Source organism: Mesocricetus auratus, unplaced genomic scaffold (genome assembly GCF_017639785.1).
Source record: "Mesocricetus auratus isolate SY011 unplaced genomic scaffold, BCM_Maur_2.0 Super-Scaffold_100037, whole genome shotgun sequence".
Taxonomy (NCBI): Eukaryota; Metazoa; Chordata; class Mammalia; order Rodentia; family Cricetidae; genus Mesocricetus; species Mesocricetus auratus.
Window position 1 is genome coordinate 5,784,953 of NW_024429215.1, and position 23,558 is coordinate 5,808,510.

Consider the following 23,558-nt stretch of genomic DNA (forward strand, 5'->3'; position numbering starts at 1 on the left):
ACCTGACTTTGACCCATAAAGGCATTAGACACCTCACACAGCCATTGTACATGTTTTTCAGCCCAGATGTTAACCATCGGCATGCAATCTATACAGCTCCTTAGGACAGAATAGAGTCCTGGGTTTCATGCCTGCTGGCTAGACAGCCAGTCTCCCAGCTGGTCCGCATGTCCTGACCTCTCCACGTGCTGAGGCCTCATCTGGGCAGGTAGCAGACACAGACAGTCCTGGATCTTGCTGCCTCTGTTCTAATGTACAGGTTTCCCAGGGGGTTTACAATGTTGAGCTGTGAAGTAAGCTGGTCAGGGAAATTTGGCCACCCCTCTATATCTGCAAGGATTTTGGGTTACTGCTTGAATTGCCTCTGGAAACTGCACAAAGATTTGTGGGTTTGGAGAAGCAGAGGCAAGCAGAACTCTTGAGGTGGAGGCCAGCAAGTTCCAGGTTAGACATAGCTACAGAAACACCTTGTCTCTGATACCACCCACCTCCTCCCAAGAAGTGTCCTGTGCCCTTATTCTAATCTGTTGTAGTTTCGGACTTGACCAGTAGGTGGGAGTCTTGTTACAGTGACTGACTGAAATGTCCAGTAGTCCAGATTTTCGTGGGGTTCCTGGGCAGCCTTGGCTGTTAAACACAGAGGAAAGCAGAAATCACACACGAAGTTCCATCTCTCAAGTGCTGGATCACAGCTGTCTGAGGGAATAAAGATCCTGGTGGCCTCCATTCCGATGCCACAGCCCTGCTCAGCACCCAATGTCCAAGTAAGGTTTTAAGAGTCGAAGGGCTGCCAGCCTCCTGTGGGTCATTCTGTTCAGGTCCATTCCAAACAGCCTGAGGAAAAAGCCATGGGACAGTCACTGCAGTGACTACAAAGATAGCATCCTGGTACCCTGCCCGTCAACATTTCTCTTGTTTGGTTGTTTGGTGTTTTCTTTTTCAGCGGGGTTTATCTGTGTGTACCCTTGGCTGTCCTGGTAATCACTATGTAGACCAGGGTAGCATTAAACTCCCAGAGACTTGCTTGCCTCTGCCTCCCAAGTGCTGGGATTACAGGGCTGCGCCACCAATGCCCAGTCTTCAGTCACTGATAAGTAAGAAGCACAGGAAAACCCAAGCTGTATTCTCATTTACAGGTGCAGATAGCCTGGTGTGGAAAGCATGTTCAGTGGGTAAATAACAGACTCAGAACTCCCGGATGCCAGCGGAGACTGGTTTCATTTAAAAGAACAAGAGGGCTGGGCGATGGTGTCGCATGCCTTTAATCCCAGCACTCGGGAGGCAGAGGCAGGTGGATCTCTGAGTTCCAGGCCAGCCTGGTTTACAAGAGCTAGTGCCAGGATAGGCTCCAAAAAACAATACAGAGAAATCAACAAAAGAACAGGAAGTCAAACCATGCATGCTTGCAAAGCCAGCATTCAAGAGGCTGAGGCAGGAGGATGGAGACTTTGAACAACCTGAGGAGTCTAAACCCCAGTTAGCATCCTGATAAGTATTGATCTCAAATATTACAAGAAATTGTGAGTGAAATAGTTCACCTTTTACTTATAGACTTTATATTATTTTTACTATTTACATATGTGCATATCTATGGGTGTGAACGGGAGCCATGCCCATGAAGGCCAGGAAAGGGAGTTGGATCCCCGGAAGCTAGAATTGTAGGTGAATGTCGTCACCTGACAAGGGTGCTGGGAATTGAACTCAGGTCCCCTGTAAAGATCACCAAGTACTTTTTTTTTTTTTTTTTTTTTGGTTTTTCGAGACAGGGTTTCTCTGTATTGTTTTGGAGGCTGTCCTGGAACTCACTCTGTAGACCAAGCTGGTCTCGAACTCACAGAGATCCGCCTGCCTCTGCCTCCCGAGTGCTGGGATTAAAGGCATGCACCACCAACGTCTGGCTCACCAAGTACTTTTAACTGTTGATCTATCTCCAGTATTATTTATCCAGTGTTTAATGCATCTCAACCTTTTAGAATTCCTACCCCCCCCAAATGTGAGCCCAGCATTCCAACATCCCCTATTCTCCCCAAGAAATCAAGGTCCATCTCTCACCACAGGACTCGCAGTTTGCAGCTTGGATGTCTCAGCCTCCTGCACAGCGTCCGGACACCTGTGTCCCCCAGAGCATTGTTGGTCACATAAAGCTCAGTTAGGGTCTGGTTGGTTCCCAGGATGGAAGAAAGGTCCTCAGCTGCTTTGGATGTGAGGCCACAGCTGTCCAGCCTGCAGAGGACAACAGAGTTGGGTGAGGTGGTCTTTTTAGGGAGTTGTGGTGAGGATTTTTCAGGTGGCAGGGTCTAAAGGAAACAGACATGAGCCCATCCAGTGGTTGCCGGATACCTTCCTTAGTGAGTGGTGTAGCCCTCAGCAAATAATCTCCCTGCCGTGTTCACACAGGTAACCCTAACAAGTTAGCTTCACTCGGTGGGCAGAGGCAGCTGGATCTCTGAGTTCAAGGCCACCCTAGTCTACAAAGCTGAGTTCCAAGACAGCCCAGGCTAAGTTTTAGCCTGGAGTCAAATTGGCCTAGAAGAGTAGAGTTAGGGATGGCTCCAGCCCTCAGGACTTCTCTGTCCCCAGAGAACACATCTCAAAATAGAGAGCAAGATGCTGCCAGCTTGGTAAGGCTGTTTGGAAGTCTAGACATGGTGGCTCACTCCTGCAATCCCAGCAGAGGGAGGCTGATTTCTGAGTTCAAGGGCAGCCTGGGCTACAGTGTGAGTTCCAGGACAGCCTGGGCTAAGGGGGCGGGGCATTTGTAGAAAGAGACAGAGCAGCACTGCTGTGAAGCAGGTTGAGTCTGAGAGTATAGCCAGTATAGTAGCAGATTCTAGAAGCCCCAGATCCCAAAGGTAGGAGCTGGAGAGATGTCTCAGTGGTTAAGACTGCTCTTCTAGGGGAGCCAAGTTTGGTTTCCAAGTTTGGTTTAGTTGGCTCAAACATCCTGTAACGAATACTCCCGAGAATCTGATGCCATCTTCTGGCCTCTGGGGACACTGCAGGCAGATGCACTTATACATAGACGAAAAGAAAATGCCCAAATGAAGCCTGGAGTCTGAGCTTTTTTTTTTTTTTTTAAGATTTTTTATTATGTATACATATTCTGCCTGCGTGTATGCCTACAGGCCAGAAGAGGGCACCAGATCTCACCATGTGGGTGCTGGGAATTGAACTTGGGAGCTGTGGAGGAGCAACCAGTGCTCTTAACCTCTGAGCCATCCCTCCAGCCTGAGTCTGATCCTTTTAGTTACACAAATTAATAAATGCCTTTTCCCCCAAGAAGCTTCTATACACTCCCAAAGTTTGTCACCTGCTTGTGTGTGTGTGTGTGTGTGTGTGTGTGTGTGTGAGAGAGAGAGAGAGAGAGAGAGAGAGAGAGAGAGAGAGAGAGAGAGGGAGAGAGAGAGATGGGGAGTTGCTTTTTGGAGGATGGTGGATCCTTTTCTGTCTCCATTTATGTGGGGAGTTATAGCAGCAAGTGGTCACCATGGTGGCAGGAGCAGGAACCTGAGATACCACATTTTCTTTTTTTCGTTTTTTGAGACCGGGTTTCTCTGTGTGACTTTTGGAGCCTGTCCTGAAACTCCCTGTGCAGACCAGGGTGGCATGGAACTCACAGAGATCCTCCTGCCTCTGGCTCTCCGGAGTGCTGGGATTAAAGGCTCCAACCATCACTCCCTGGCTCAGCTATGTTTCCCGTGTTTCCTGCTTTTACAACGAAAACAGCCATCACTGCTTCCTGGTTTGTCTTTTGAAGTAGCATCTCTTATATCCCACGCTGGCCTGAGAGCAGCCATGAAGCTGAGGTCGGCCTTAAAATGTCTACTTAGGCAGCCGGTGTGCAGTGCCGAATCACTCATTAACATCCCCAGCCTACTCCTGTCCTCCTAAGGAAAACACTCACCACAGCTTCCGGAGTCTGCAGGCTGGGTGCCGAAGGCCTTCCCCCAGCAGCCACAGGCCCCTGTCTCCCAAGTCGTTGAAGCTCAGGTCCAGTTCTCCGAGGCAAGAGTTGACTTGGAGCACACGGGCGATCCCTGCGCATGCATCTGAGCCCAGCCGGCAAATGCCCAACCTGGAGGAAGGGATGGCCAATCTGAGTTTATCCTATGCCTTTGGGCTAGGTCACCAGGGCTGGGCTGAAATGCCAAATTCGTATGCTGGGTGCAGGGGTCCGGCTCTGCCCACCTTTCAGAAAAGGGGAGAAGGCAGAGAGGAAGACAGGGCAGAAGGCAAGGGCCAGGCAGCTCACAATTGGCTGTAACTCCAGTCCCAGGCAATCTGCATTCATCTTCTGGACTCTGGGTACCAGTCGTGCACTTGGTCAAGAGCATTCATGCAGGCGGAGAGCCGCATATGTGGAAATTTGTAATTTAAAATAGAAGGAGAGCCGGGCGTTGGTGGCACACACCTTTAATCCCAGCACTCGGGGGGCAGAGGCAGGTGGATCTCTGTGAGTTTGAGGCCAGCCTGGTCTATAGAGCGAGTTCCAGGACAGCGTCCAAAACAATACAGAGAAACCCTGTTTCGAAAAACAAAAAAAGAAGAAAGGGGCGGGGCCGTGGTGGTGCACACCTGTAACCACAGCACTGGAGGGCGGGGACCAGGGCCAGAGATCATTGTGAGTTTAAAGCCAGCTTGGTCTACAGAGCAAGTTCCAGGATATCCAGAGCTGTTATACAGAAAAACCTTGATGGTTAATTGTTGCAGGAGCCCATTGTGGGTAGTATATCCCTGGGCCGGTGGGCTTGGGCTGTATAAAAGCAGCTAACAGAGCAAGTCAAAGGGAACCAGGCAGTAAGCAGCAATTTTTTTCTTTTTCTGCTTCAGGCTTCTGCTTTGGTTTCCCTCGGTGAAGAACTATAACCTGTAGGGTAAAGTAAACTCTTGCTTTCCAAAGTCACCTTTGGTCATGGTGTTTATCCCAGTAACAGAAAGCCAGGTAGGACAGAGGATACACTTTAGTCAGTGGCATTTGTTCTGAGACCTGAAAGATGAACCAATCTCCCCTGGAAATGTATGTATGATGTATGCATGCTTGTATGTATGTATATATGTATGTATGAATACAGTGTTCTGTTGGTATGTATGCCTGCAGGCCAGAAGAGGGCACCAGATCTCATTATAGATGGCTGTGAACCATCATGTGGTTGCTGGGAATTGAACTCAGGACCTCTGGTAAATCCCCCAGTGCTTTTAACCCCTGAGCCATCTCTCCAGCACCTCCAATGGAGATAAAATGTACAGCAGAACAGAAGGGCAGTTGCAGGGGTGTCAGCAACGTGTGCAAAGGCCCCGTGGCAGGAAAACGTGACAGCAAAATTCTATATTTAGCTGGGCAGTGGTGGCGCACACCTTTAATCGCAGCACTCGGGAGGCAGAGGCAGGCGGATCTCTGTGAGTTCGAGGCCAGCCTGGTCTACAGAGTGAGTTCCAGGACAAACTCCAAAACTACAGAGAAAACCTGTCTGGGAAAACCAAAAACAGTAACAGCAACAACAACAAAAACAGATTCCGTAGCTGGAGCTAGTGAGGAAAAGGGAGGTACCTTGGCCTTCGTGACAGAGAAGACAGGGCAAGCATGCTGAATCGGGAGCTCCACTCACCGGAGGGTCTGGAGTTTGCAGTCTGGGTGCCTGAGGCCCTCACACAGCAGAAGCACCCCGGGATCCCCAAGGTCATTCAGGCCCAGGTCCAGCTCCATCAGGGTCTGACTCAGGCTGAGGCTGGAGGCCAGCTCTTCACAGGCAGCCTGGCCAAGGCGGCAGATCTTCAGCCTGTATAAAAGTCAGACAGTGAGCATGATGTGGGGATTTCCTGGGGACACGGAATCTGTCCTCTGCCCCCTGACTTCGGAGTTCAGTGTTCTCAGGAAGCTGGTGGCCCACACCTGTGACACCCACCAGTGCATGGTAGAGACAGGAGGATGCTCCGTTAAGTAGCGGGGGTAGATAGTGAGGCTCTGGCTCAAAGCCAGGGGCTGTGGGTGTAGCTCAGTAGCAGAGAACTTGCCTGGTGCATGCAAGGTCCTGGGTTGGATTCCCAGCACCCACCCACCCCCAAAAGAAAGCCAGGAGAACACAAAAGCCACAGAAAACTGTTCAAGGCCTGGCGATGGTGGCGCATGCCTTTAACCCCAGTACTCAGAGGCAGAGGCAGGCAGATCTCTGAGTTCAAGGCCATCCTGGTCTACAGAATGAGTTCCAGAATATCCAGGACTACACTGAGAAACCATATCTACAAAACAAATAAATGAACAAACAAAAAAACCTGTCCACGATGCCGATATATTATGCATATTTGATTATATAAATATATACATGATTTTCAAATTACACTTGACTTGGGCATGGTGGCACATGCCTTTAATCCAGCACTCAGGAGGCAGAGGCAAGCGAATCTCTGAGTTTGAGGCCAGCCTGGTCTACATATCAAACATTCCAGGTTACGCAGAGATACACAATGAGACCCTGTCTCAAAAAGTATTTTCTGTGTACATGCACACATGCACAGCAGCAAGTGTTCTTCAACAATGAGCCATCCCTCCAGCCCCTGTGGGCATTTTCTTGATGGCTAATTGATGCAGGAGCCCATCGTGGGCATCATTCCAGGACAGCTTGCAAGAGTCTCTGCTTTCGCCGTGTGGGCCCCAGGCACTAAGCTCAGGTTGTCAGGTTGGCGCCTACAGATATATTTTAGTAAGACTTTTTTAAAAAAAGATTTTGTTTATACCGTCTTCTGCCTGTGTGCCAGCAGAGGGCACCAGATCTCATTAAACATGGTTGTGAGCCATCATATGGCTGCTGGGAATTGAACTCAGGACCTCTGGAATAACAAATAAGTGATCTTAACTGCTGGGCCATCTCTCCAGCCCTGGTAAGACGTTTTATTGACTAAAGGAAACAAAAATGAGACTGGCAAATGCCTCAATCCTTTGGTCCTAACACTTGGTGGTAATATGTGTAGAGATCATTTTTTGCCTTCCTCAGTAATAGTAATGGTTGAACTTCCTCAGGGGGTTGAACTTGGTCAGCAGCCTTGATGGCCAGTGCCATCTTTCTGGCCCCTGCTATCAAATCTCTCTTTTTTTCCCCTAATTTTTAAAATTATTATTGTATGCGGTTGGAGAGATGGTTCGGCGGTAAAGAGCACCAGCAGCTCTTGCAGAGGACCCGGGGTTCAATTCCCAACGCTCACGTGGCAGCTCACAGCTGTTGAGGGATATTAGTTGAAGACGGGTTACGTTCTTTTATGCTGTAGAACATTTGCTTAATGATGCAAAGATGTGCTGCATTCTTTTATGTTGCATTTGTTTAACTCTGTGAAGCTGTGTTACTTTGCCTGCCTAAAACGCCTGATTGGTCTTATAAAGAGCTGAACAGTTGAAAGCTAGGCAGGAGAGAGGGACAGGCAGGGCTGGTGGGCAGAGAGAATAAACAGAACGAGAGAGAGAGGAAGAGGGAAGAAGGAGAAAAGGAGAAGGGACAACACCAGGGGTCAGCCACGCAGCCAGAAACAGCAAGAAGGAAAGAAAGACATACAGAACAGAGAAAGGTCCGAGCCCAGAGGCACTAGGTAGAGGGGATATTGCTTTGGAGGATTTATTTATTTACTCTGTGGATAGTGTTCTCCCTGCACGTGTGCCTGCATTGCATTCTAGGAGAGCGCACCGGAACACTTTGCAGATGGCTGTGAGCCACCGTGTGGTTGCTGGGAATTGAACTCTGGACCTCAGAACTCTTAACCTCCGAGCCATTCCTCCAAGCCATCCAGACAGGATAATTTAAGAAGAGCTGCCTAGAAATAAGGCAAGCTAAGGCTAGGCATTCATAAGTAAGAGTATCTGTGCATTTATTTATGAGATGAGTAGTAAGCCCCCAAAGAGTTAAAAAAACTAACTCTACCCAACTGTCTGCAACTCCAGTTTCAGGGGACCCAGCACCCTCACATACATTCAGGCAAAGCACCAGTCTTCACGAAATAAAAAATACGTAACATTTTAGCCAGGTGGTGGTGGCAGCACAGTGCACGCCTTTAATCCCAGCACACAGGAGGTAGAGGCAGCAGGATCTCTGAGTTCGAGGCCAGCCTGGTGTATAGAGCGAGTTCCAGGACAGCCAGTGTGGTTAAACAGAAGAAAAAACCCTGTCTCAAAAAACAAAAAGCAAAGATGGTGCTAAAATCCTGAAAACACCCTCCTGGTAACATTCTTATCTCAGCCTCCCACATTAGGAGGCATATAGGACCTGACCAGCTGACTGTCTGAGTCAGCCCCTGAAGAACTCACCACAAGGTGTGCAGCCTGCAGGCCGGGTGCCTCAGTCCTGGACACAACAGCTTCAGTCCCAGGTCCTCCAGGGGGTTTCCGGTCAGGTCCAGCTCCATGAGGTGTGAGTTGTTGCAGAGAACAGAGGCTATCTCTCTGCCAGCTGCAGGCTCCAAGTGACACTTCCTCAGCCTGGGGGACAATGAAGAGGCTAGCCTGGTCTACAGAGTGAGTTCCAGGACAGCTAGGGGTGCTACACAGAGAAACCTTGTCTTGAAAAAAGCCAATAAATAAATCAATTAATAAAAAATTAAAAAAGACCAAAACCAAAGTTAAACAAAAAGTCTACATTTTTTTTCAGTGACGCTTTTGTTGTTTGGTTTTGTTTTGTTTTGTTTTGTTTTTGTTTTTTGAGACAGGGTTTCTCTGTATTGTTTTGGAGGCTGTCCTAGAACTCACTCTGTAGACCAGGCTGGCCTCAAACTCACAGAGATCTGCTTGCCTCTGTCTCCGGAGTGCTGGGATTAAATGCATGCGCCTCAGTGACGCTTTTGGGGATACTAGGAAACATGGGTGTGGGGAGTGGGGGGGATAGGAGGGCTGGGTTTGATCTGTGCAAATGTTATACACACGGAAATATCATGTGGAAGGGTAGGTGTGGTGACGCACCACCAACACATATACAGATGAAATGATGAGTTCAAGACCAGCCTAGTCTACATAGCAAGTTTGAGGTCAGCCCAGTCTGTGTGAGACCCAGTCTTAATAAACAGAGAGAGAGAGAGAGAGAGAGAGAGAGAGAGAGAGAGAGAGAGAGAGAGAGAGAGAGAGAGAGAGAGAGAGAGCCAGAGAGAGAGAGAACCAGAGAGAGAGAGAGAACCAGAGAGAGAGAGAGAGAACCAGAGAGAGAGAGAGAACCAGAGAGAGAGAGAGAGAACCAGAGAGAGAGAGAGAGAGAGAGAGAGAGAGAACCAGAGAGAGAGAGAGAGAGAGAGAGAGACCAGAGAGAGAGAGAACCAGAGAGAGAGAGAGAGAGAACCAGAGAGAGAGAGAGAGAGAGAGAACCAGAGAGAGAGAGAGAGAGAGAGAGAGCAGGGGTGAGGTGGGGGGATGGGACACTGAATTTCAGTAATACTCAGGATCAATATGCTAATAGGATTTAAAGAGGAGGGGGAGGAGCCAACGGAGGAGGAGCTAAAGGAGCAGGGGAGGAACACTCCTGCCTGGTGCTGAACTGCTCACCGGATCATCTGCAGTCTACACCTGGGGTGCCGCAGCCCTTTGCAAAGCAGCTCCAGGCCTAGCAGCCCAAGGCTGTTGCCACTGAGGTCCAGCCTGATTAAATTCCTGTTGGCCATGAGAGCCGCCGCAAGATCCTGGCAGGCTGATCCTGGGACCTGACACCGCTTCAGCCTGAGAAGAGGAGGAAGCAAGTCGTTTACTTGGTAGCTGTTGTGGAATCCTCTGCCTTACATTTAGGTCTCTGTCTTGGGCCCTGCCTCTGTCTCTCTCTCTTTTTTTTTTTTTTTTTTTTTTTGAGATTTCTCTATGTAGCACTAGCTGTCCTGGAATTGCTCTGTAGACCAGGCTGACCTCGACCTCAGAGATCTCCCTGCCTTGGCCTCCGGAGTGCTGGGATTAAAGGCATGCACCACCACACTTATCTAACATGAAATAAAGGAGAACTTCCTAGCTCAGCGGCTGAGTCCTTGAGTTGCACGTTTCTGGTCTTGAGTTTCTATCTCCAGGACAAAGAAAAAAATAAATAAATCGGGCTGGAGAGGTGCTCAGAGGTCTAGAGCACAGAGATCCTCAGTTCAATTTCCAGGAACCACATGATGGCTCATAATCTCTGTAATGAGATCTGATGCCCTCTTCTGGCATGCAGGGACACATGCAGACAGAATACTATATACAGAAGAAATAAATAAACCTAGGGAGAAAGAAAGAAAGAAAGAATATGATGGCTGTTAAGTCTTGGGTGGTAGTGGTGTACTATGGTGGTTTTTTGTTTTGGGGGTTTTTTAGTTTTTTTGTTTTTTGTTTTTTTTTTTTGCTTGTTTGGTTATTTTGTTGTTGTTGTTGTTCCAGGACAGGCCAGGCTACAGTGAGATTCTGTCTCATAAAAATGTTATGGGAACTGGATAGATGGGGCAGTGTGTAAAGTGGAGACCTGTTTCTATCCCTAGGACCCAAAAAAAATCTGGATGTGGCTCAGTGGTAGAGTCCCTGCATAGAATCCCCCAGTGAGGGGCTGGGGGTGTGGCTCAGTGGTAGAGCACCTGCCTAGAATCCCTCAGTGAGGGGCTGGGGGTGTGACTCAGTGGTAGAGCCCTTGCCTTGTACATAGGAGGCACAGGCAAGTGGATTCAAGGGAAACGCTCAGTTCAGTTTAGAAGCTTGTTCAAAATATAAGGTTGGGGGACTGGAGAGAAGACTCAGTGATTGCACGCACAGATTGGTCTTGCAGAGGACCCAAGTTGGATTTCCAGCACCCATGTCAGGCAGCTCACGACAGCCTGTAAGTTAAGTTCCGAGTGATCTCATACCCCTCTGTCCTTATCATAGGCAGACATACACATAAAACAATAACAATACTATTTTTTTTTTTTTTTTGGTTTTTCGAGACAGGGTTTCTCTGTAGCTTTGGAGGCTGTCCTGGAACTCACTTTGTAGACCAGGCTGGCCTCGAACACACAGAGATCTGCCTGCCTCTGCCTCCCGAGTGCTAGGATTAAAGGCGTGTGCCACCAACGCCCGGCCTAACAATACTATTTTTAAAAGGCTATAAACCAGGCAGTCGTGGCACATATCTTTAACACCAGCTCTCGGGAAGCAGGAGGCAGGAGGATCTCTGAGTTCAAAGCCAGCCTGGCCTACAAAATGAGTTCTAGGGCAGCCAGGGCTACACTGGGAAGCTCCGTGTTGAATAAGGAAAAATGAAGTGCTGTACCGGTGATGCCTCGGCAGGGAAAGCTATGCCACCCCGACAATGCAGAATCTGACCACCAGAGCCCTCTTCAGGAGGAAGAGGCTCCCCCACTGTTACCTTCTGCCACAGGAGCATGGCAAACAGATCCACCACCCTCCGTGTCCTGGGCTAGGGTGGGGGGAACCTGAGAAGCTTGTGTGGCAGCTGGGACTCACCTCAGGTTCTGAAGCTTGCAGTTGGCATGTCTGAGGCCTTGGCACAGCAGCCACACGCCCCGGCTACCCAAGGGGGTGCGGTACAAGGCCAGCTCGATCAGGTTTGGATTGGTGCGGACGGCAGCTGAGAGATGTGCACCATAGACATCAGGAAGTGCGTTCCCCTCCTGTCTGTGAAGATGCGTGTGTGGTTTAGTACACACACACACACACACACACACACAATGATGTAGAAAGAGACAGAGATCTGAGTGATAGCAGCCCACATCTTTAATCCCAGCTCTCTGCAGAGGCAGAGGCAGGGGCATCTTGTGACTTGGAGGCCAGCCTGGTTTAAAGAGCGAATTCCAGCACTGCCAGGGTTGCACAGAGAAACCCTGTTTGGGAAAAGTAGAGACAGAGACAGAGAGGCACACACATGGCATGGGCCACATGACGACCATTGCTGCTTGGCAAATCCACCATTTGTCCTTTCATTTGCATTTAAAAAATGTTTTTGGTTTTGTCGAGACAGGGTTTCTCTGTATTGTTTTGGAGCCTGTTCTCGACTCGCTCTGTAGACCAGGCTGGCCTCGAACTCAGAGAGATCTGCCTGATATTTTTATTTTTTGTGTATTGGTGTTTTGCCTGCATGTATGTCTGTGTGAGGGTATTAGATCCTGGAGTTACAGACAGTTGTGAGCTGCTATGTGGGTGCTAGGAATTGAAGCCAGGTCTTAACTACTGAGTCATGTCTCCAGGCCCCTGAATGATTGATTTTGTTTGTTTGTTTGTTTGTTTGGAGACAAGGTTTCTCTGTGTAGCAGCACTGGCTGTCTTGGAACTCTGGAACTTGTTGTGTAGACCAGGCTGGCCTTGAACTCACAGAGGTCTGCCTCCCAAGTGCTGGGATTAAAGGTGCTTACTACCACGTCTAATAAAATCTAAGAAAACAAGCAAAACCAAGGCTCCTGTCCCTACCCCAGATCACCGGTCAAGGGCATGCAATCAGAACCCTGTTCTGCAAAGGCACTTACAAGTCTTCGGATAGACCCGGGGTTCCGGAAGGTTCTGGAGGGTCACGGTCTGAGCCTGCACTGTAGGCACTGCCATACAAATGGAGCACCACCGCGCTCCTGCAGTACCTCACGCAGAAGGAGCAAACCATGTGCTCCATCTTGGTTGCGATGTTATTGACTACCACCACTTGGAAGTGGCTCAGCGCCCGCTGGGTGAAGTCTTCCTCCTGGGTCTCATACAAGCAGCTGAGGAGTTCCAGGGAGCCGCGCTGCAGGGTGGATCCCTCACTGCGAGCCTTGTCTGCGATCCACGCTAGCACTTCCTCCTTGACCTGAGGGGAGATGGTCCAGCCTAGATTCTTCTCCAGGTAACGTCTCATGTCCTCATTGAGGAGGCCGAACAGGAAGCGCACGGTGAGCGCCAAGAAGCTCCTTTCTGAGAAGGCGTACTCAGCCAGCGCTCTCCTCACCGTCTCTCTGCCGTGCAGGGCACAGTACATGGCTGCGAAGAATTCCTGGAAGCTCAGGTGGATGAAGCTGTAGAATTTCTCACACCGGATGTCCTTCTGGAAGATGTTCTCATTGAGGAAGGTGGAGACATCTGCTCCATCTAGGCCGTGTTTACCAAGGTCCTGCTCCTCAAATAGGATCTTCTGGCTCCAGAGGCCATCTGCAGCCAGCGACACCAGACCCCTCTGGCTGGCTGGGACTTTGAACGTTGGGGTCCCTGGCTTGGGCTGCATCAGACTCAGAAGATAGAACATGTAAACCGCCGTGGTGGTCCTCGATGTTTGTCTTAGAAGCTCCCCACTTTCCAGCTGCTGCTTGAGACAGGTACAGACCACCCAGGACACCATGGGGACAAAACACATGGTGGAGAGGGGCTCATTGTCCATCACGAAGCTGAACGCTTGGCTCGCTTGCCCAGTGTCATGGAAAAACCTGTAGAAGTATTCCTTCCTCTCTGCCTCGGAGAAGCCCAGGATCTCCACGTGCCGGGGGTGTTCCAGCAAGCCGTGTAGCTTCTCCAGGGCGCTGGGTCGTGTGGTGATGAGCAGAGACAGTTGGGGCAGAAGCGACTTCCGAATCAGGCTGCCGAGGAGGAGCTCTGTGGGTCGTTTCTCCTCCCAGCAGAGGCACCAGGGACCCTGAGCGTCGTGGAAAGAAGGGTGAAGCTCATCGAAGCCATCGATGATGAACAGGAGGCGATGAGGAGTCCGGATGATGTCCTGGAGGGGTGCGCCAGGCTCTGGCCAGCAGCTGGACATGAGGTCGCGTGCGCTGCACTGGACATGGCTTCTGTTCAGCTCCCTGCAGCTGACATAGAAGACGTAGTCGAACCGGCCTTGGAAGAGCCTCCCGTCGGCCCAGTCCAGCATCACTTTGTGGGCCAGCATGGACTTCCCCATTCCTGCTGCCCCTTGTAACACCACTGTGCCTGGCGGCTCAGGGCGCTCTTCGTCGGGCTCGAAGAGGGTCTCCATTTGGATAGGGCTAGCCTGGTGGCCCCTGGACCTGGCGTATCCCCATCCTGTATCCAAGAGTTTCTGTTGGGCCAGGATAGGATTTGCGTGTTCCTTTACTAAGAGAGGCCGAGTGTAACGGTGGCTCAAGTTGACACATTCTCCTAGACGCGCGTTGCGGTCTTCCATTAGTCGGAATTTCCTGCGGACATAGTCTTTGTAGGTTGCCTGAGGATCTAGTAGAGAGGAGGGGAAGGTCTGTAACATACCCACTAGCACATTTTGGGGAAAGTTTTTATTTATTTTTAATTTAGTGTAATTATTTTTTTTCTTCGAGACAGGGTTTCTCTTAAACAGCTCTGACTTGTCCTGGAACTCACTCTGTAGACCAGGTTGGCCTGGAACTCACAGAGATCCGCCTGCCTCTGCCTCCCGAGTGCTGGGATTAAAGGTGTGCGCCACCGCCACTGGGCTTAGTTTTTGAAATGTATATGGGTGGGGTTTTTGCTTGTCTGCTCGTATGTCTGCGCACCTCACACACACTTGTGCCTGCAGACGTCAGAAGAAGGCATTGGATTCCCTGGTCCTGAGGTTACGGACTTGCCATGTGGATGCCGAAAATCGAGGTCCCATGGAATGCAGCCAGTGCTCTTAACTGCTGAATCTATCTCTCCACCCCCTTAGTTTTAGATTTGAATTATGTGTATATGTGTGGGTATATGCATTAAATTCCACTGCCACAGAGGTCAGAGAAGAGTGTTGATTCCCCGGGCTCTTGAGTTAAAGGCTGTTGGGAGATGCTTGATATGGGTGCTGGGGTGCAACCGCTGGTCCCCTGATAAGCAGCTAATGTTCTTAACCACTGAGCCATCTCTCTGACCCCGGCATCCTTTTCTCTTGAGGCAGGCAGGGTCTCATATACTCAAAGATGATTTTTGAGCCTCCTGTCTCTACCTCACGCTTGCTGGGATTACAGGCATGCAACCCCACATCCAATTTATCCAGTGATAGGGATTGAACGCAGGACTTGAAGAATGTTAGGGAAAGCATTCAAAGAACCGAGCACATGCCAGGTCCTTCTTTACTTTGTTTGTGAGACAGGGTTTCATATTGTTCAGGGGCAACCTTGAACTTCTCATCCTGCTGCTTCTGTTTCCCAAGAGATGGGAACTGCAGGCTGGAACCATTCTGTTTTTTCCCCCTCTCCCCCCTCTCTTTTTTCTCCTTTGGTTTTTTGAAATAGGGTTTCACTGTGTAGACCTCGCTGTCTTGGAACTCACTTAGTAGACAAGGCTGGCCTTGAACTCATGGAGATCCACATGCCTCCCAAGTGCTGGGATGAAAGGCGTGTGCCACCACCTCCAGGCCTACTCTGCTTTTTCTCTTCCTTCCTCTCTCCCTCCCTCCCTCCCTCCCTCCCTCCCTCCCTCCCTCCCTCCCTCCCTCTCCCCCCCCCCTCTCTCCAGAGCCCCACAGCTTAGACTGGTTTCTAACATTTGTTGATTCCTCTGCTTCAAGGTCCCCCCACCCCCACTCCCAGATGTCATCAGCAATTTACAATGAATTCGGGGATTGGCGAGCATGAAATAGAATGCTGAATGCTGACTGACCTCCCAAAATCTGTCTTCCAGTCATTCCGGATAACAGACCATGCTCCCGTGAGAACCAATCAGCTTGCCTTCTGGATGTCTCTCCTAGTGAGCTAAGGAAAGGTGAGCTATGAGCCCCGCACATACGAGGGGAGAGTTCACCCGTCTTCATCTGAGTAATTGCTTCTGTGCAGCCATTCTCGCCTTTTGGCGAGCATGGTCCCAGAACAGTTGTCTAGGAGCAGTCTAACAACCTTTCTCCTGGGAAGCCGAGGCATTCAAGGTTAGCTGCATGGGCACATACTCCTTGCATCTGTTGTGTAAAGATTGATTCTTCCGACTTAAATCGCCTCTTCCCCGAGAGAGGCTCACAAGACTCACGTGATGGATTTCTCTTCCATGAAACACTTCTTCCTGGAGCTAGTGCCGCTAGGATCCAGAAGTGCATGAAATTTATAAGGCTTGTGAAGCCGAGAGAGACCCAAGGTTCATGAGGTCTCTCCCCACAGTTATACAAGTAGTGAATATTCGCTGGAGAAGAGACTGTTCAGTGGAACTCCCTAGCAGTTGAGCAGGAGGACTTCAGGGACGCATTGAAGAGTCCTGGAGTAGGGGTGGGGCTGGAGAGATAATCTAGCAATTTGCAGGCTCTTCCAGAAAACCTCCATATGAAGCTCAAAGCAAGAGTAGACTTGCTATGACTCAGTCTCCTGGCCCCTCCCCCCCCCAAAAAAATAAGGTTTCTCTGTGGAGCCTTGGCTGTCCTAGAACTCGCTCTGTAGACTAGGATGGCCTCCAGAGATCCAGCAGCCTCTGCCTCCTGAGTGCTGGGACTGAAGGTGTGCACCACTACCACCACCCAGCTTAATCTACCTGTTTTAGCCTCCTGAAAAAAAAAAAATGAGAGTACAGCCTTGAGCCTACACACCCAGGTCGCTGCCTCTCTTCTCTTAGATTGTGACAAGAGGTAGTTTGGTAGCTACCTCACATCCACAAAACCACTCTAGCCTGTTAGGTTAGAGGCAGGCAGGGTCAGGAGTTCAAGTCTAGCCTCAGCTACATGGTAAACTCCAGGCCAGACAATAAACCAAAGGTTTGTATAACAAATAGCTCATATATAGAGGTTGGTTAACTCAACAAAGTTGGGCCGAGATGCCTCAGCCAGTAAAGGTGCTTGCCATAAGGTTGCCAACCTGAGTTCAATCCCCAGGACACACGTGGAGTGAGAACCGATTCCTTCAAACTGTGCTCCAACCTTCACACAGGCACCATGGCATACTCCCCACGCCCATGCACACAAAATAAGTGCAATTGTTTTCTTAAAGGGACTGGAGAGGCGGCTCAGTGGTTAGGAACATTTCATGCTCTTGCAGAGGACCCAGGTTTGGTTCCCAGCACCTATACCGCAGCTCACAAGCACCTATAACTCCAGGAGATCCAAGGCCGCCTTCTGGCTCATCAGGCACAATGTGGTATACACATAAACACTCACACATATTAAATAAAAACAAATAGATATTTTAATTTTTTTGGTTTTTCGAGACAGGGTTTCTCTGTGGCTTTGGTGGCTGTCCTGGAACTATCTCTTATAGATCAGGCTGTCCTCGAACTCACAGAGATCCGCCTGCCTCTGCCTCCCAAGTGCTAGGATTAAAGGCATGTGCCACCAAAGCCCGGCTTCAAATAGATATTTTAAAAGGGTAAACAATTTTAGAAGAAATGGAGTCTTTGATGGTATGTATCCACCACATAAACTCTGTAGCTATTCACCCAAGACTCCTTGACATAGCCAACATTAAATACTGTTTCTATCTGGGTCTGGTGGTACTCACCTGTAATCCCAGCACTCAGGAGGCAGAGGCCAGTTGAGTTCCAGAACAGCCAGGGCTATGTAGAGAGACCCTGTCAACACACACACACACACACACACACACACACACACACACACACACAAACACTTTAATTATATGCATATTTTATTATATATATAATAGTGTATGATATATATATCTGTTTCACCCGTCTTCAGCTGAGTAATTGCTTCTGTGCAGCCAGCACACCCTCATACGTACGGGGCTTGTAGCTCACCTTTCCTTAGCGCACTAGGAGAGACATCCAGAAGGCAAGCTGATTGGTTCTCACGGGAGCATGGGCCATTATCCGGAGTGACTGGAAGACAGATTTTGGGAGGTCGGTCAGCACTCACCATTCTATTTCATTCTTTTAAAGCCAGGGCCTTGAGCATGCTGGGCAAGACTTTTCCCCTGAGCTACACCCAGGCCTGATACCAGCTGCTGCATCAAATGCTTGTAGCTCCTGCCCTCCCAAGCCGGAATGTCCAGCGCTCACCTCACCGTGCTGGGCTGGAAACAGGCAGCCTGATGCGGGGAGAGCAAGATATGAGAAATAAACGTGTAGTTTGACACACTGAACGACAAGAGACAGGTCCAAAGTCAGGCAAGGTGAAGAAATGGAATTATGTCTGGGGTAAGATATTTTGGGGAGTAGCTAGGAAATAATTTTCTTTAATATATACATATATTAAATATATATATATAGAGAGAGAGAGAGAGAGAGAGAGAGAGAGAGAGAGAGAGAGAGAATTCCAGCACTTAGGAGTAGAGACAGAAAGTCCAGGATTTCAAGCCACACTTGGTTACATAGGGATTTCAATGCCAGCCAGGAGCACATTGGAAAACCCTGTCTCAAACTTCCACATGTACAAATAAATAAATATAAATAAGAAAATCTTTTATACACATAGAGATACTTTTCTTCATATAAAGAATTATAATTTAAATATTTTTCCTTTTATTTTTTATTTTTTCCCATTGTGTAGCCTTGCTAGGCTAAAACTTGCTATATAAACTAGGCTAACCTTGAACTCACGGAGGTCCATCTGCCTCTCTCTCAAGTTCTGGGATTAAAGGTAGACACCAACACACCCAGCTTGATATATTAGTATATATGTTACATTTATGGTATATCTTTTTTTTAATTTTTGTGGGGGTGAGGTATGCATACCCCAGGGAGTGTGTGAAGGTCAGAGGACAGCCTTGGAAAACTGGTGGATTACAATATTATATCTAATTGTAATATGTACATATATTATAATGTCTATATTATAATGTGTATATATTAGAATACTGTGTTGTATAATATGAGTAGATTTATTTTATTTAGATATCAGAAAGAAAACAATTGCATGTTCTCCCTCATATGTGGGTCCCAGTCCATAATGTATGCGCGCGCGTGTGTGTGTGTGTGTGTGTGTGTGCGATGCGTGTGCAATCACGCACAGCTGTAAGCGTGGGCATAGTATAACACATAGGAAGTGTCAGAGACCGAGAGAGGTTAATATTAGATGATGGAGAAGGACAGGATGCAGGCAAAAGAACTCAGGACTCTGGAAGAGGAGACAAAGCTCATTGTTTTTCTGGTTTCAACTCTGTCTCAGGTGTTTTCTTTTTCTGTAGTGGATAAGCACATTAAAACGTAGTTGATAGTTTGAGTATAAACCCAAAGCGAGGTGGAGAGATAGCTCAGGGGTTAAGAACACTAGCTGGTCTTCCAGGATCCTGAGTTCAATTCCCAGCAACCACATGATGGCTCCCAACCATCCAAAGTGTGAGGTCTGGTGCCCTCTTCTGGCCTGCAGGCATATGTGCAGACAGAACACTGTATACATAAATCTTTAAAAAAATAAAAAATAACCCCAAAGCGAAGCTCCAGGGCATTCCAAGTATATGGCATGGCATTGAGAAGCACAGAGTTTGGGCCTGGGCAAGTGTTTGAGCAGCTTCCTCGGACCAACTATGATTTTTCATTTGTGAGTTCATTACAATGAAGTGATTGTATAATAAAAATATTTTTCCCTCTGCAGGGGATGTCGAACACTTGCCAGCCCAGCCCAGCTGTTCCACCAGGCTTTACAGATGTGACTGTATAGAGCTCACACACTGGTCCATCCCTGTAACCCTAGCACTAGAGGACCATGGTAGGAGGTTCCCCATGAGTTCCAGGCTAACCTGGACTACAGCGTGGGACCCTGCCTCAAAATAAAAGGGGCTGAAGAGATGGCTCCTCAGTTAAGAGTGCTTGCCACCCTTCCAGAGGTTCGGTTTCCCAACCCACACTAAATGGCTTACAGCTGCCTATAACTCCAGCTCTAGGGAATCCACCCTCTTCTGGTCTCCCCATGGACATACCAACTCCCAACCCCCTTGAATACAGATACACATAACAAGGGAAAATAAATAAAAAGAAATCTTTAAAAAAAATGGGGTTGGGCTGGAGAGACGGCTCAGTGGTTAAGAGTGCTGGCCGGTCTTCCGAGGACCCGGGTTCAATTCCCAGCACCCACATGGCAGCTCACAACTGTCTGTTAACTCCAGCTCCAGGGAATCAGACAGCCTCACACAGACACAATATGCAGGCAAAGCACTAATACACACGAAATAAAAATAAATAAACTATTAAAAAAGAAGCGGTCAATACCCAGTGCTGCTAAATAAATAAGTAAACAGTCAATTGCGGTGACTCACATCTGTAATCCCTGCCACTCAGGAAGCTGAGGCAAGAAGATCAACACAGGTTTGAGGCCATTTTGGGCTACATAGTAAGACTGTACCTCAAAAGTCCAGAGAGAAGCTGGGCATTAGTGGCGCATTCCTTTAATCCCAGCACCCGGGAGGCAGAGGCAGTCAGATCTCTGTGAGTTCAAGACCAGCCTGGTCTATAAGAGCTAGTTCCAGGACAGCCTCCAAAGCCACAGAGAAACCCTGTCTCAAACAAACAAACAAAACAAAACAAAAGACATCGAAGTAAGAAGAGGACAGTTTGGGAGAGGAAGGGATCATCAAGAGTGAGATAGACAAGACAGAGTAATAAGGGGTGAGTATCATCAACGTACATCAAAGTACACTTATGAAAATGTCACCGTGGGGTGACGCAAGCCTTTAGTCCCAGTATTCCAGAGGCAGAGGGAGGCAAATGGAGTTCCAGGATAGCCAGAGCTGCACCACAGAAACTCGCAGAGAGAGAGAGAGAGAGAGAGAGAGAGAGAGAGAGAGAGAGAGAGAGAGAGAGAGAGAGAGAGAAGAGAGAGCAGAGAAAGAAAGAAAGAAAGAAAGGAAGGAAGGAAGGAAGGAAGGAAGGAAGGAAGGAAGGAAGGAAGGAAGAAAATTATGATTACTGTCAGAGACACGGCCAAGCCTGAGGACCTGAGTTTGATCCCTGGGACCCACACGGTAGGAGACAATGAATTTTTGCAAATAGTCACATGCATGCACGCACGAACACACGCATGCACACAGAGCCTGCCCACAGGGCTGAAACCTGAATCCAGCTTAGAGACATTGTAGGCTAAGAGAATGGATGCTTTCCAGGTGGACAGTCCCTCTGTCTCCTTACCCCTCACTAGGTCTTCTCTCCGTCCTCGCTCGCACAGGTCCTTCCTGTGGATCCTCTCAAAGGTGCTGAGAGCCAGCAGCCAAGCCTCCTCTGTCCCCATATGGGCCACCATCAGCTGGGCCATGTCCAGAGGACCCGCCATCTCCATTCGTCCCCAGGGGATCTTGACCTGGCCCAGTTCCTCTGCAGTCCCCAGGTACAATTTGAATTTCTTAAGTTCCCCAGCCTCGAGTTCTTCCAGGTAGGTGGACAGTCGACAGAGGACATCCCCGGCTGGAGCTGGCAACATGGGGATGCGGTATTGGGGCCGGCAGCCTAACGTTTCTCTGAGGGGGCAATGGGCACTGTAGCATGCTGCCACCACCTCGCTGACAGGCAGAAGGGAGCGACGTGGTGTGGGAATGAGACGGATCACACTTGCTTCTCGGATGCCTGCCCCCCCACAATGTTTGCTTTGAAGAAGGGGAAGTTGGTATGAGGTAATCCCATGAGCCCTTGACTGTAAAGCACAATATGTGTTGAGCAAGCTTCTGCTCTGTTTTCCCGGCTTCTCCGAAAAACAACCACTCTCTTCTGTCTTTCCTCTTGCATTCCTCACTCAGGAAAGGCATGTGAAGACTGCCTTGGCTGCTTCCAGGGATGTGTATCAGGATCCTTGGAGCCAGGCGTCCCGGCAAGTGCCTTTAATCCCAGCACTCAGGAGGCAGAGGCAGGAGGATCTCTGTGAGTGTGAGGCCAGCCTAGTCTACAGAGAGAGTTCCAGGACAGCCTCCAAAACAATACAGAGAAACCCGGTTTCGAAAAACAACAACAACAACAAAAAATTAAAGTTTATGTGTATGGGTATATTTATATCTGCACATATGTCTATGCATTACAATCATGCAGTTCCCAGAACCCAGAAGAAGGTATCCCTAGGGCCTTGAGTGAGCTGCTATGGGTGTCTTGGGAACCAAAGTCAGGCCCTGTCAAAGAACAGTGAGTGCCCTTAACCAAGGAGCCATGTCTCCAGCCCTGTAATTAACACTCCCTACCCCCCAGACAGGGTTTCTCTGTGTGTCAACTCTGGTTTTCCTGGAGCTCCATTCGTAGACCAGGCTGGTCTTGAACTCACAGAGATCCTCCTGTCTCTGATCCTCCCAAGTGCTGGGATTAAAGACCTGAGCCACCATCATCTGGCTATAATTTAAAATTTTAAACAAAAAACAACCCACAGATATAATAGGGGGTGACAAGTTTCACAGGGGTCTCCTACACGCTCTCTCCACCTATTTGTTAGCCTGTGTTTTGAGACAAGGTCTTACATAATGGAGCTTGACCTTGAGCTATGTAGTTCAGGATGACCTTGAACTTCTAATTCCCCTACTGGATTTATAAGCGTACAACATCATGCATGCCAGGGTGATCCAGCACTGAGAACTGGCAATCACTCTCCACCTAACCAACATCTGTAGGCCCCGCCCAGTCATTGCTATCCAGCCCTTCCAAACACAAACAGAATCCAACTTCCGATACCAGGCTCCAGGCTTCTCCATTAAAAAAAAAAAAATCATTTATTATGAATACAACATCTTGCCTCATATCTGCACGCCAGCAGAGGGCGCCAGATCTCATTACGGATGGCTGTGAGCCACCATGTGGTTGCCGGGAATTGAACTCAGGATCTCTGGAAGAGCAGTCAGTGCTCTTAACCACTGAGTCATCTCTCCAGCCCCAGGCCTCTCCATTTTAAAAATCCATATACGGCAGTTTTCCTGTGTTTATTTCGGGTCTGGCGCTTGCTCAACGCTGTGATGCTTGGTCCACTTCCCTTCTCGTGCTTCTGGTTTGACCCTCCTGATGGCTGAGGCAGCTGGTGCTAGTACAGAGAATGATCTAGCAGCCTGAGACCCTGTTTGGTTTTGGTTATGCTCCCCGTCCCCTGTAATAATGCACTTGGCAGCCGACTTCCTTCACCGGTGGGTACTCTGCACACTTATCTTTCTCCAATAACACACCTTCCCACATCAGGCCCCCTGTCTCCCAACCTGTACTGGCCGGTGCAGACGCCCCCTTTCTAAACAATAGTACAGGTTTTTCTTCCCTCTAAACAATTGCATGTAGACAGTTTCAATTCAGTTGTAGAAGGAAGAATGGGAAAACTGATCCGGCCTGAACCGGTTTGGGGTGCACGTGTACCGAAGCAAACTGTGTCCTCAAGTGCACTCTGTGGGGGGGGGGCTCTGTTTACCATCTTATGCCTATGCGTGGTTGGGCATGTATATGATTAAAAGCAGTTGCATTATGGGAAGGGACCCATGTAGCGAAAACTTACTGTCACTGGAGAGGTGGCTCATTAATAGTGCACACTGCTTTTGCAGAAGACCTGAGTTTGCCTATATATGGTGATTCTGGTGCTGAGATTCTGGTGACTCCACTGCCTAGAAACCTCGAAACACCCAGCCCAGACTCTGATCCCGTGGTCACACTACTCGAACCCAAGGATTTCTCAATGAGACAAGGGTGTCAGAGTTGTTTCCCAGGAGTCTTTGGAGGTCAGAAAGGCTCTGAAACTGGAGTGGTGGCACATTTGGGAGCCTGGCACTTGGGAGGGAGAGACTGGAGAATTAAGAGCTCTAAGAGCCGGGCGGTGATGGCGCACGCCTTTAATCCCAGCACCAGGAGGCAGAGACAGACGGATCTC

General features: G+C 49.0%; 1 protein-coding gene across 1 annotated transcript; it reads right to left on the reverse strand.

Moving 5' to 3' along the window:
- Positions 1-44: 44 nt before the first annotated feature.
- On the reverse strand, positions 45-21,584 carry Nlrp12 (NLR family pyrin domain containing 12). The gene is made up of 10 exons (XM_040734141.1): positions 20,876-21,584; positions 17,552-17,632; positions 12,430-14,110; positions 11,414-11,584; positions 9,509-9,679; positions 8,288-8,458; positions 5,607-5,777; positions 3,905-4,075; positions 2,053-2,223; positions 45-834 (listed from the first exon to the last, which is right to left on the reverse strand). Exons 1-10 carry the CDS (start codon positions 21,162-21,164, stop codon positions 747-749), a joined length of 3,165 nt encoding a protein of 1,054 aa, XP_040590075.1. The 5' UTR covers positions 21,165-21,584; the 3' UTR covers positions 45-746.
- Between the last annotated feature and the right edge of the window lie 1,974 nt (positions 21,585-23,558).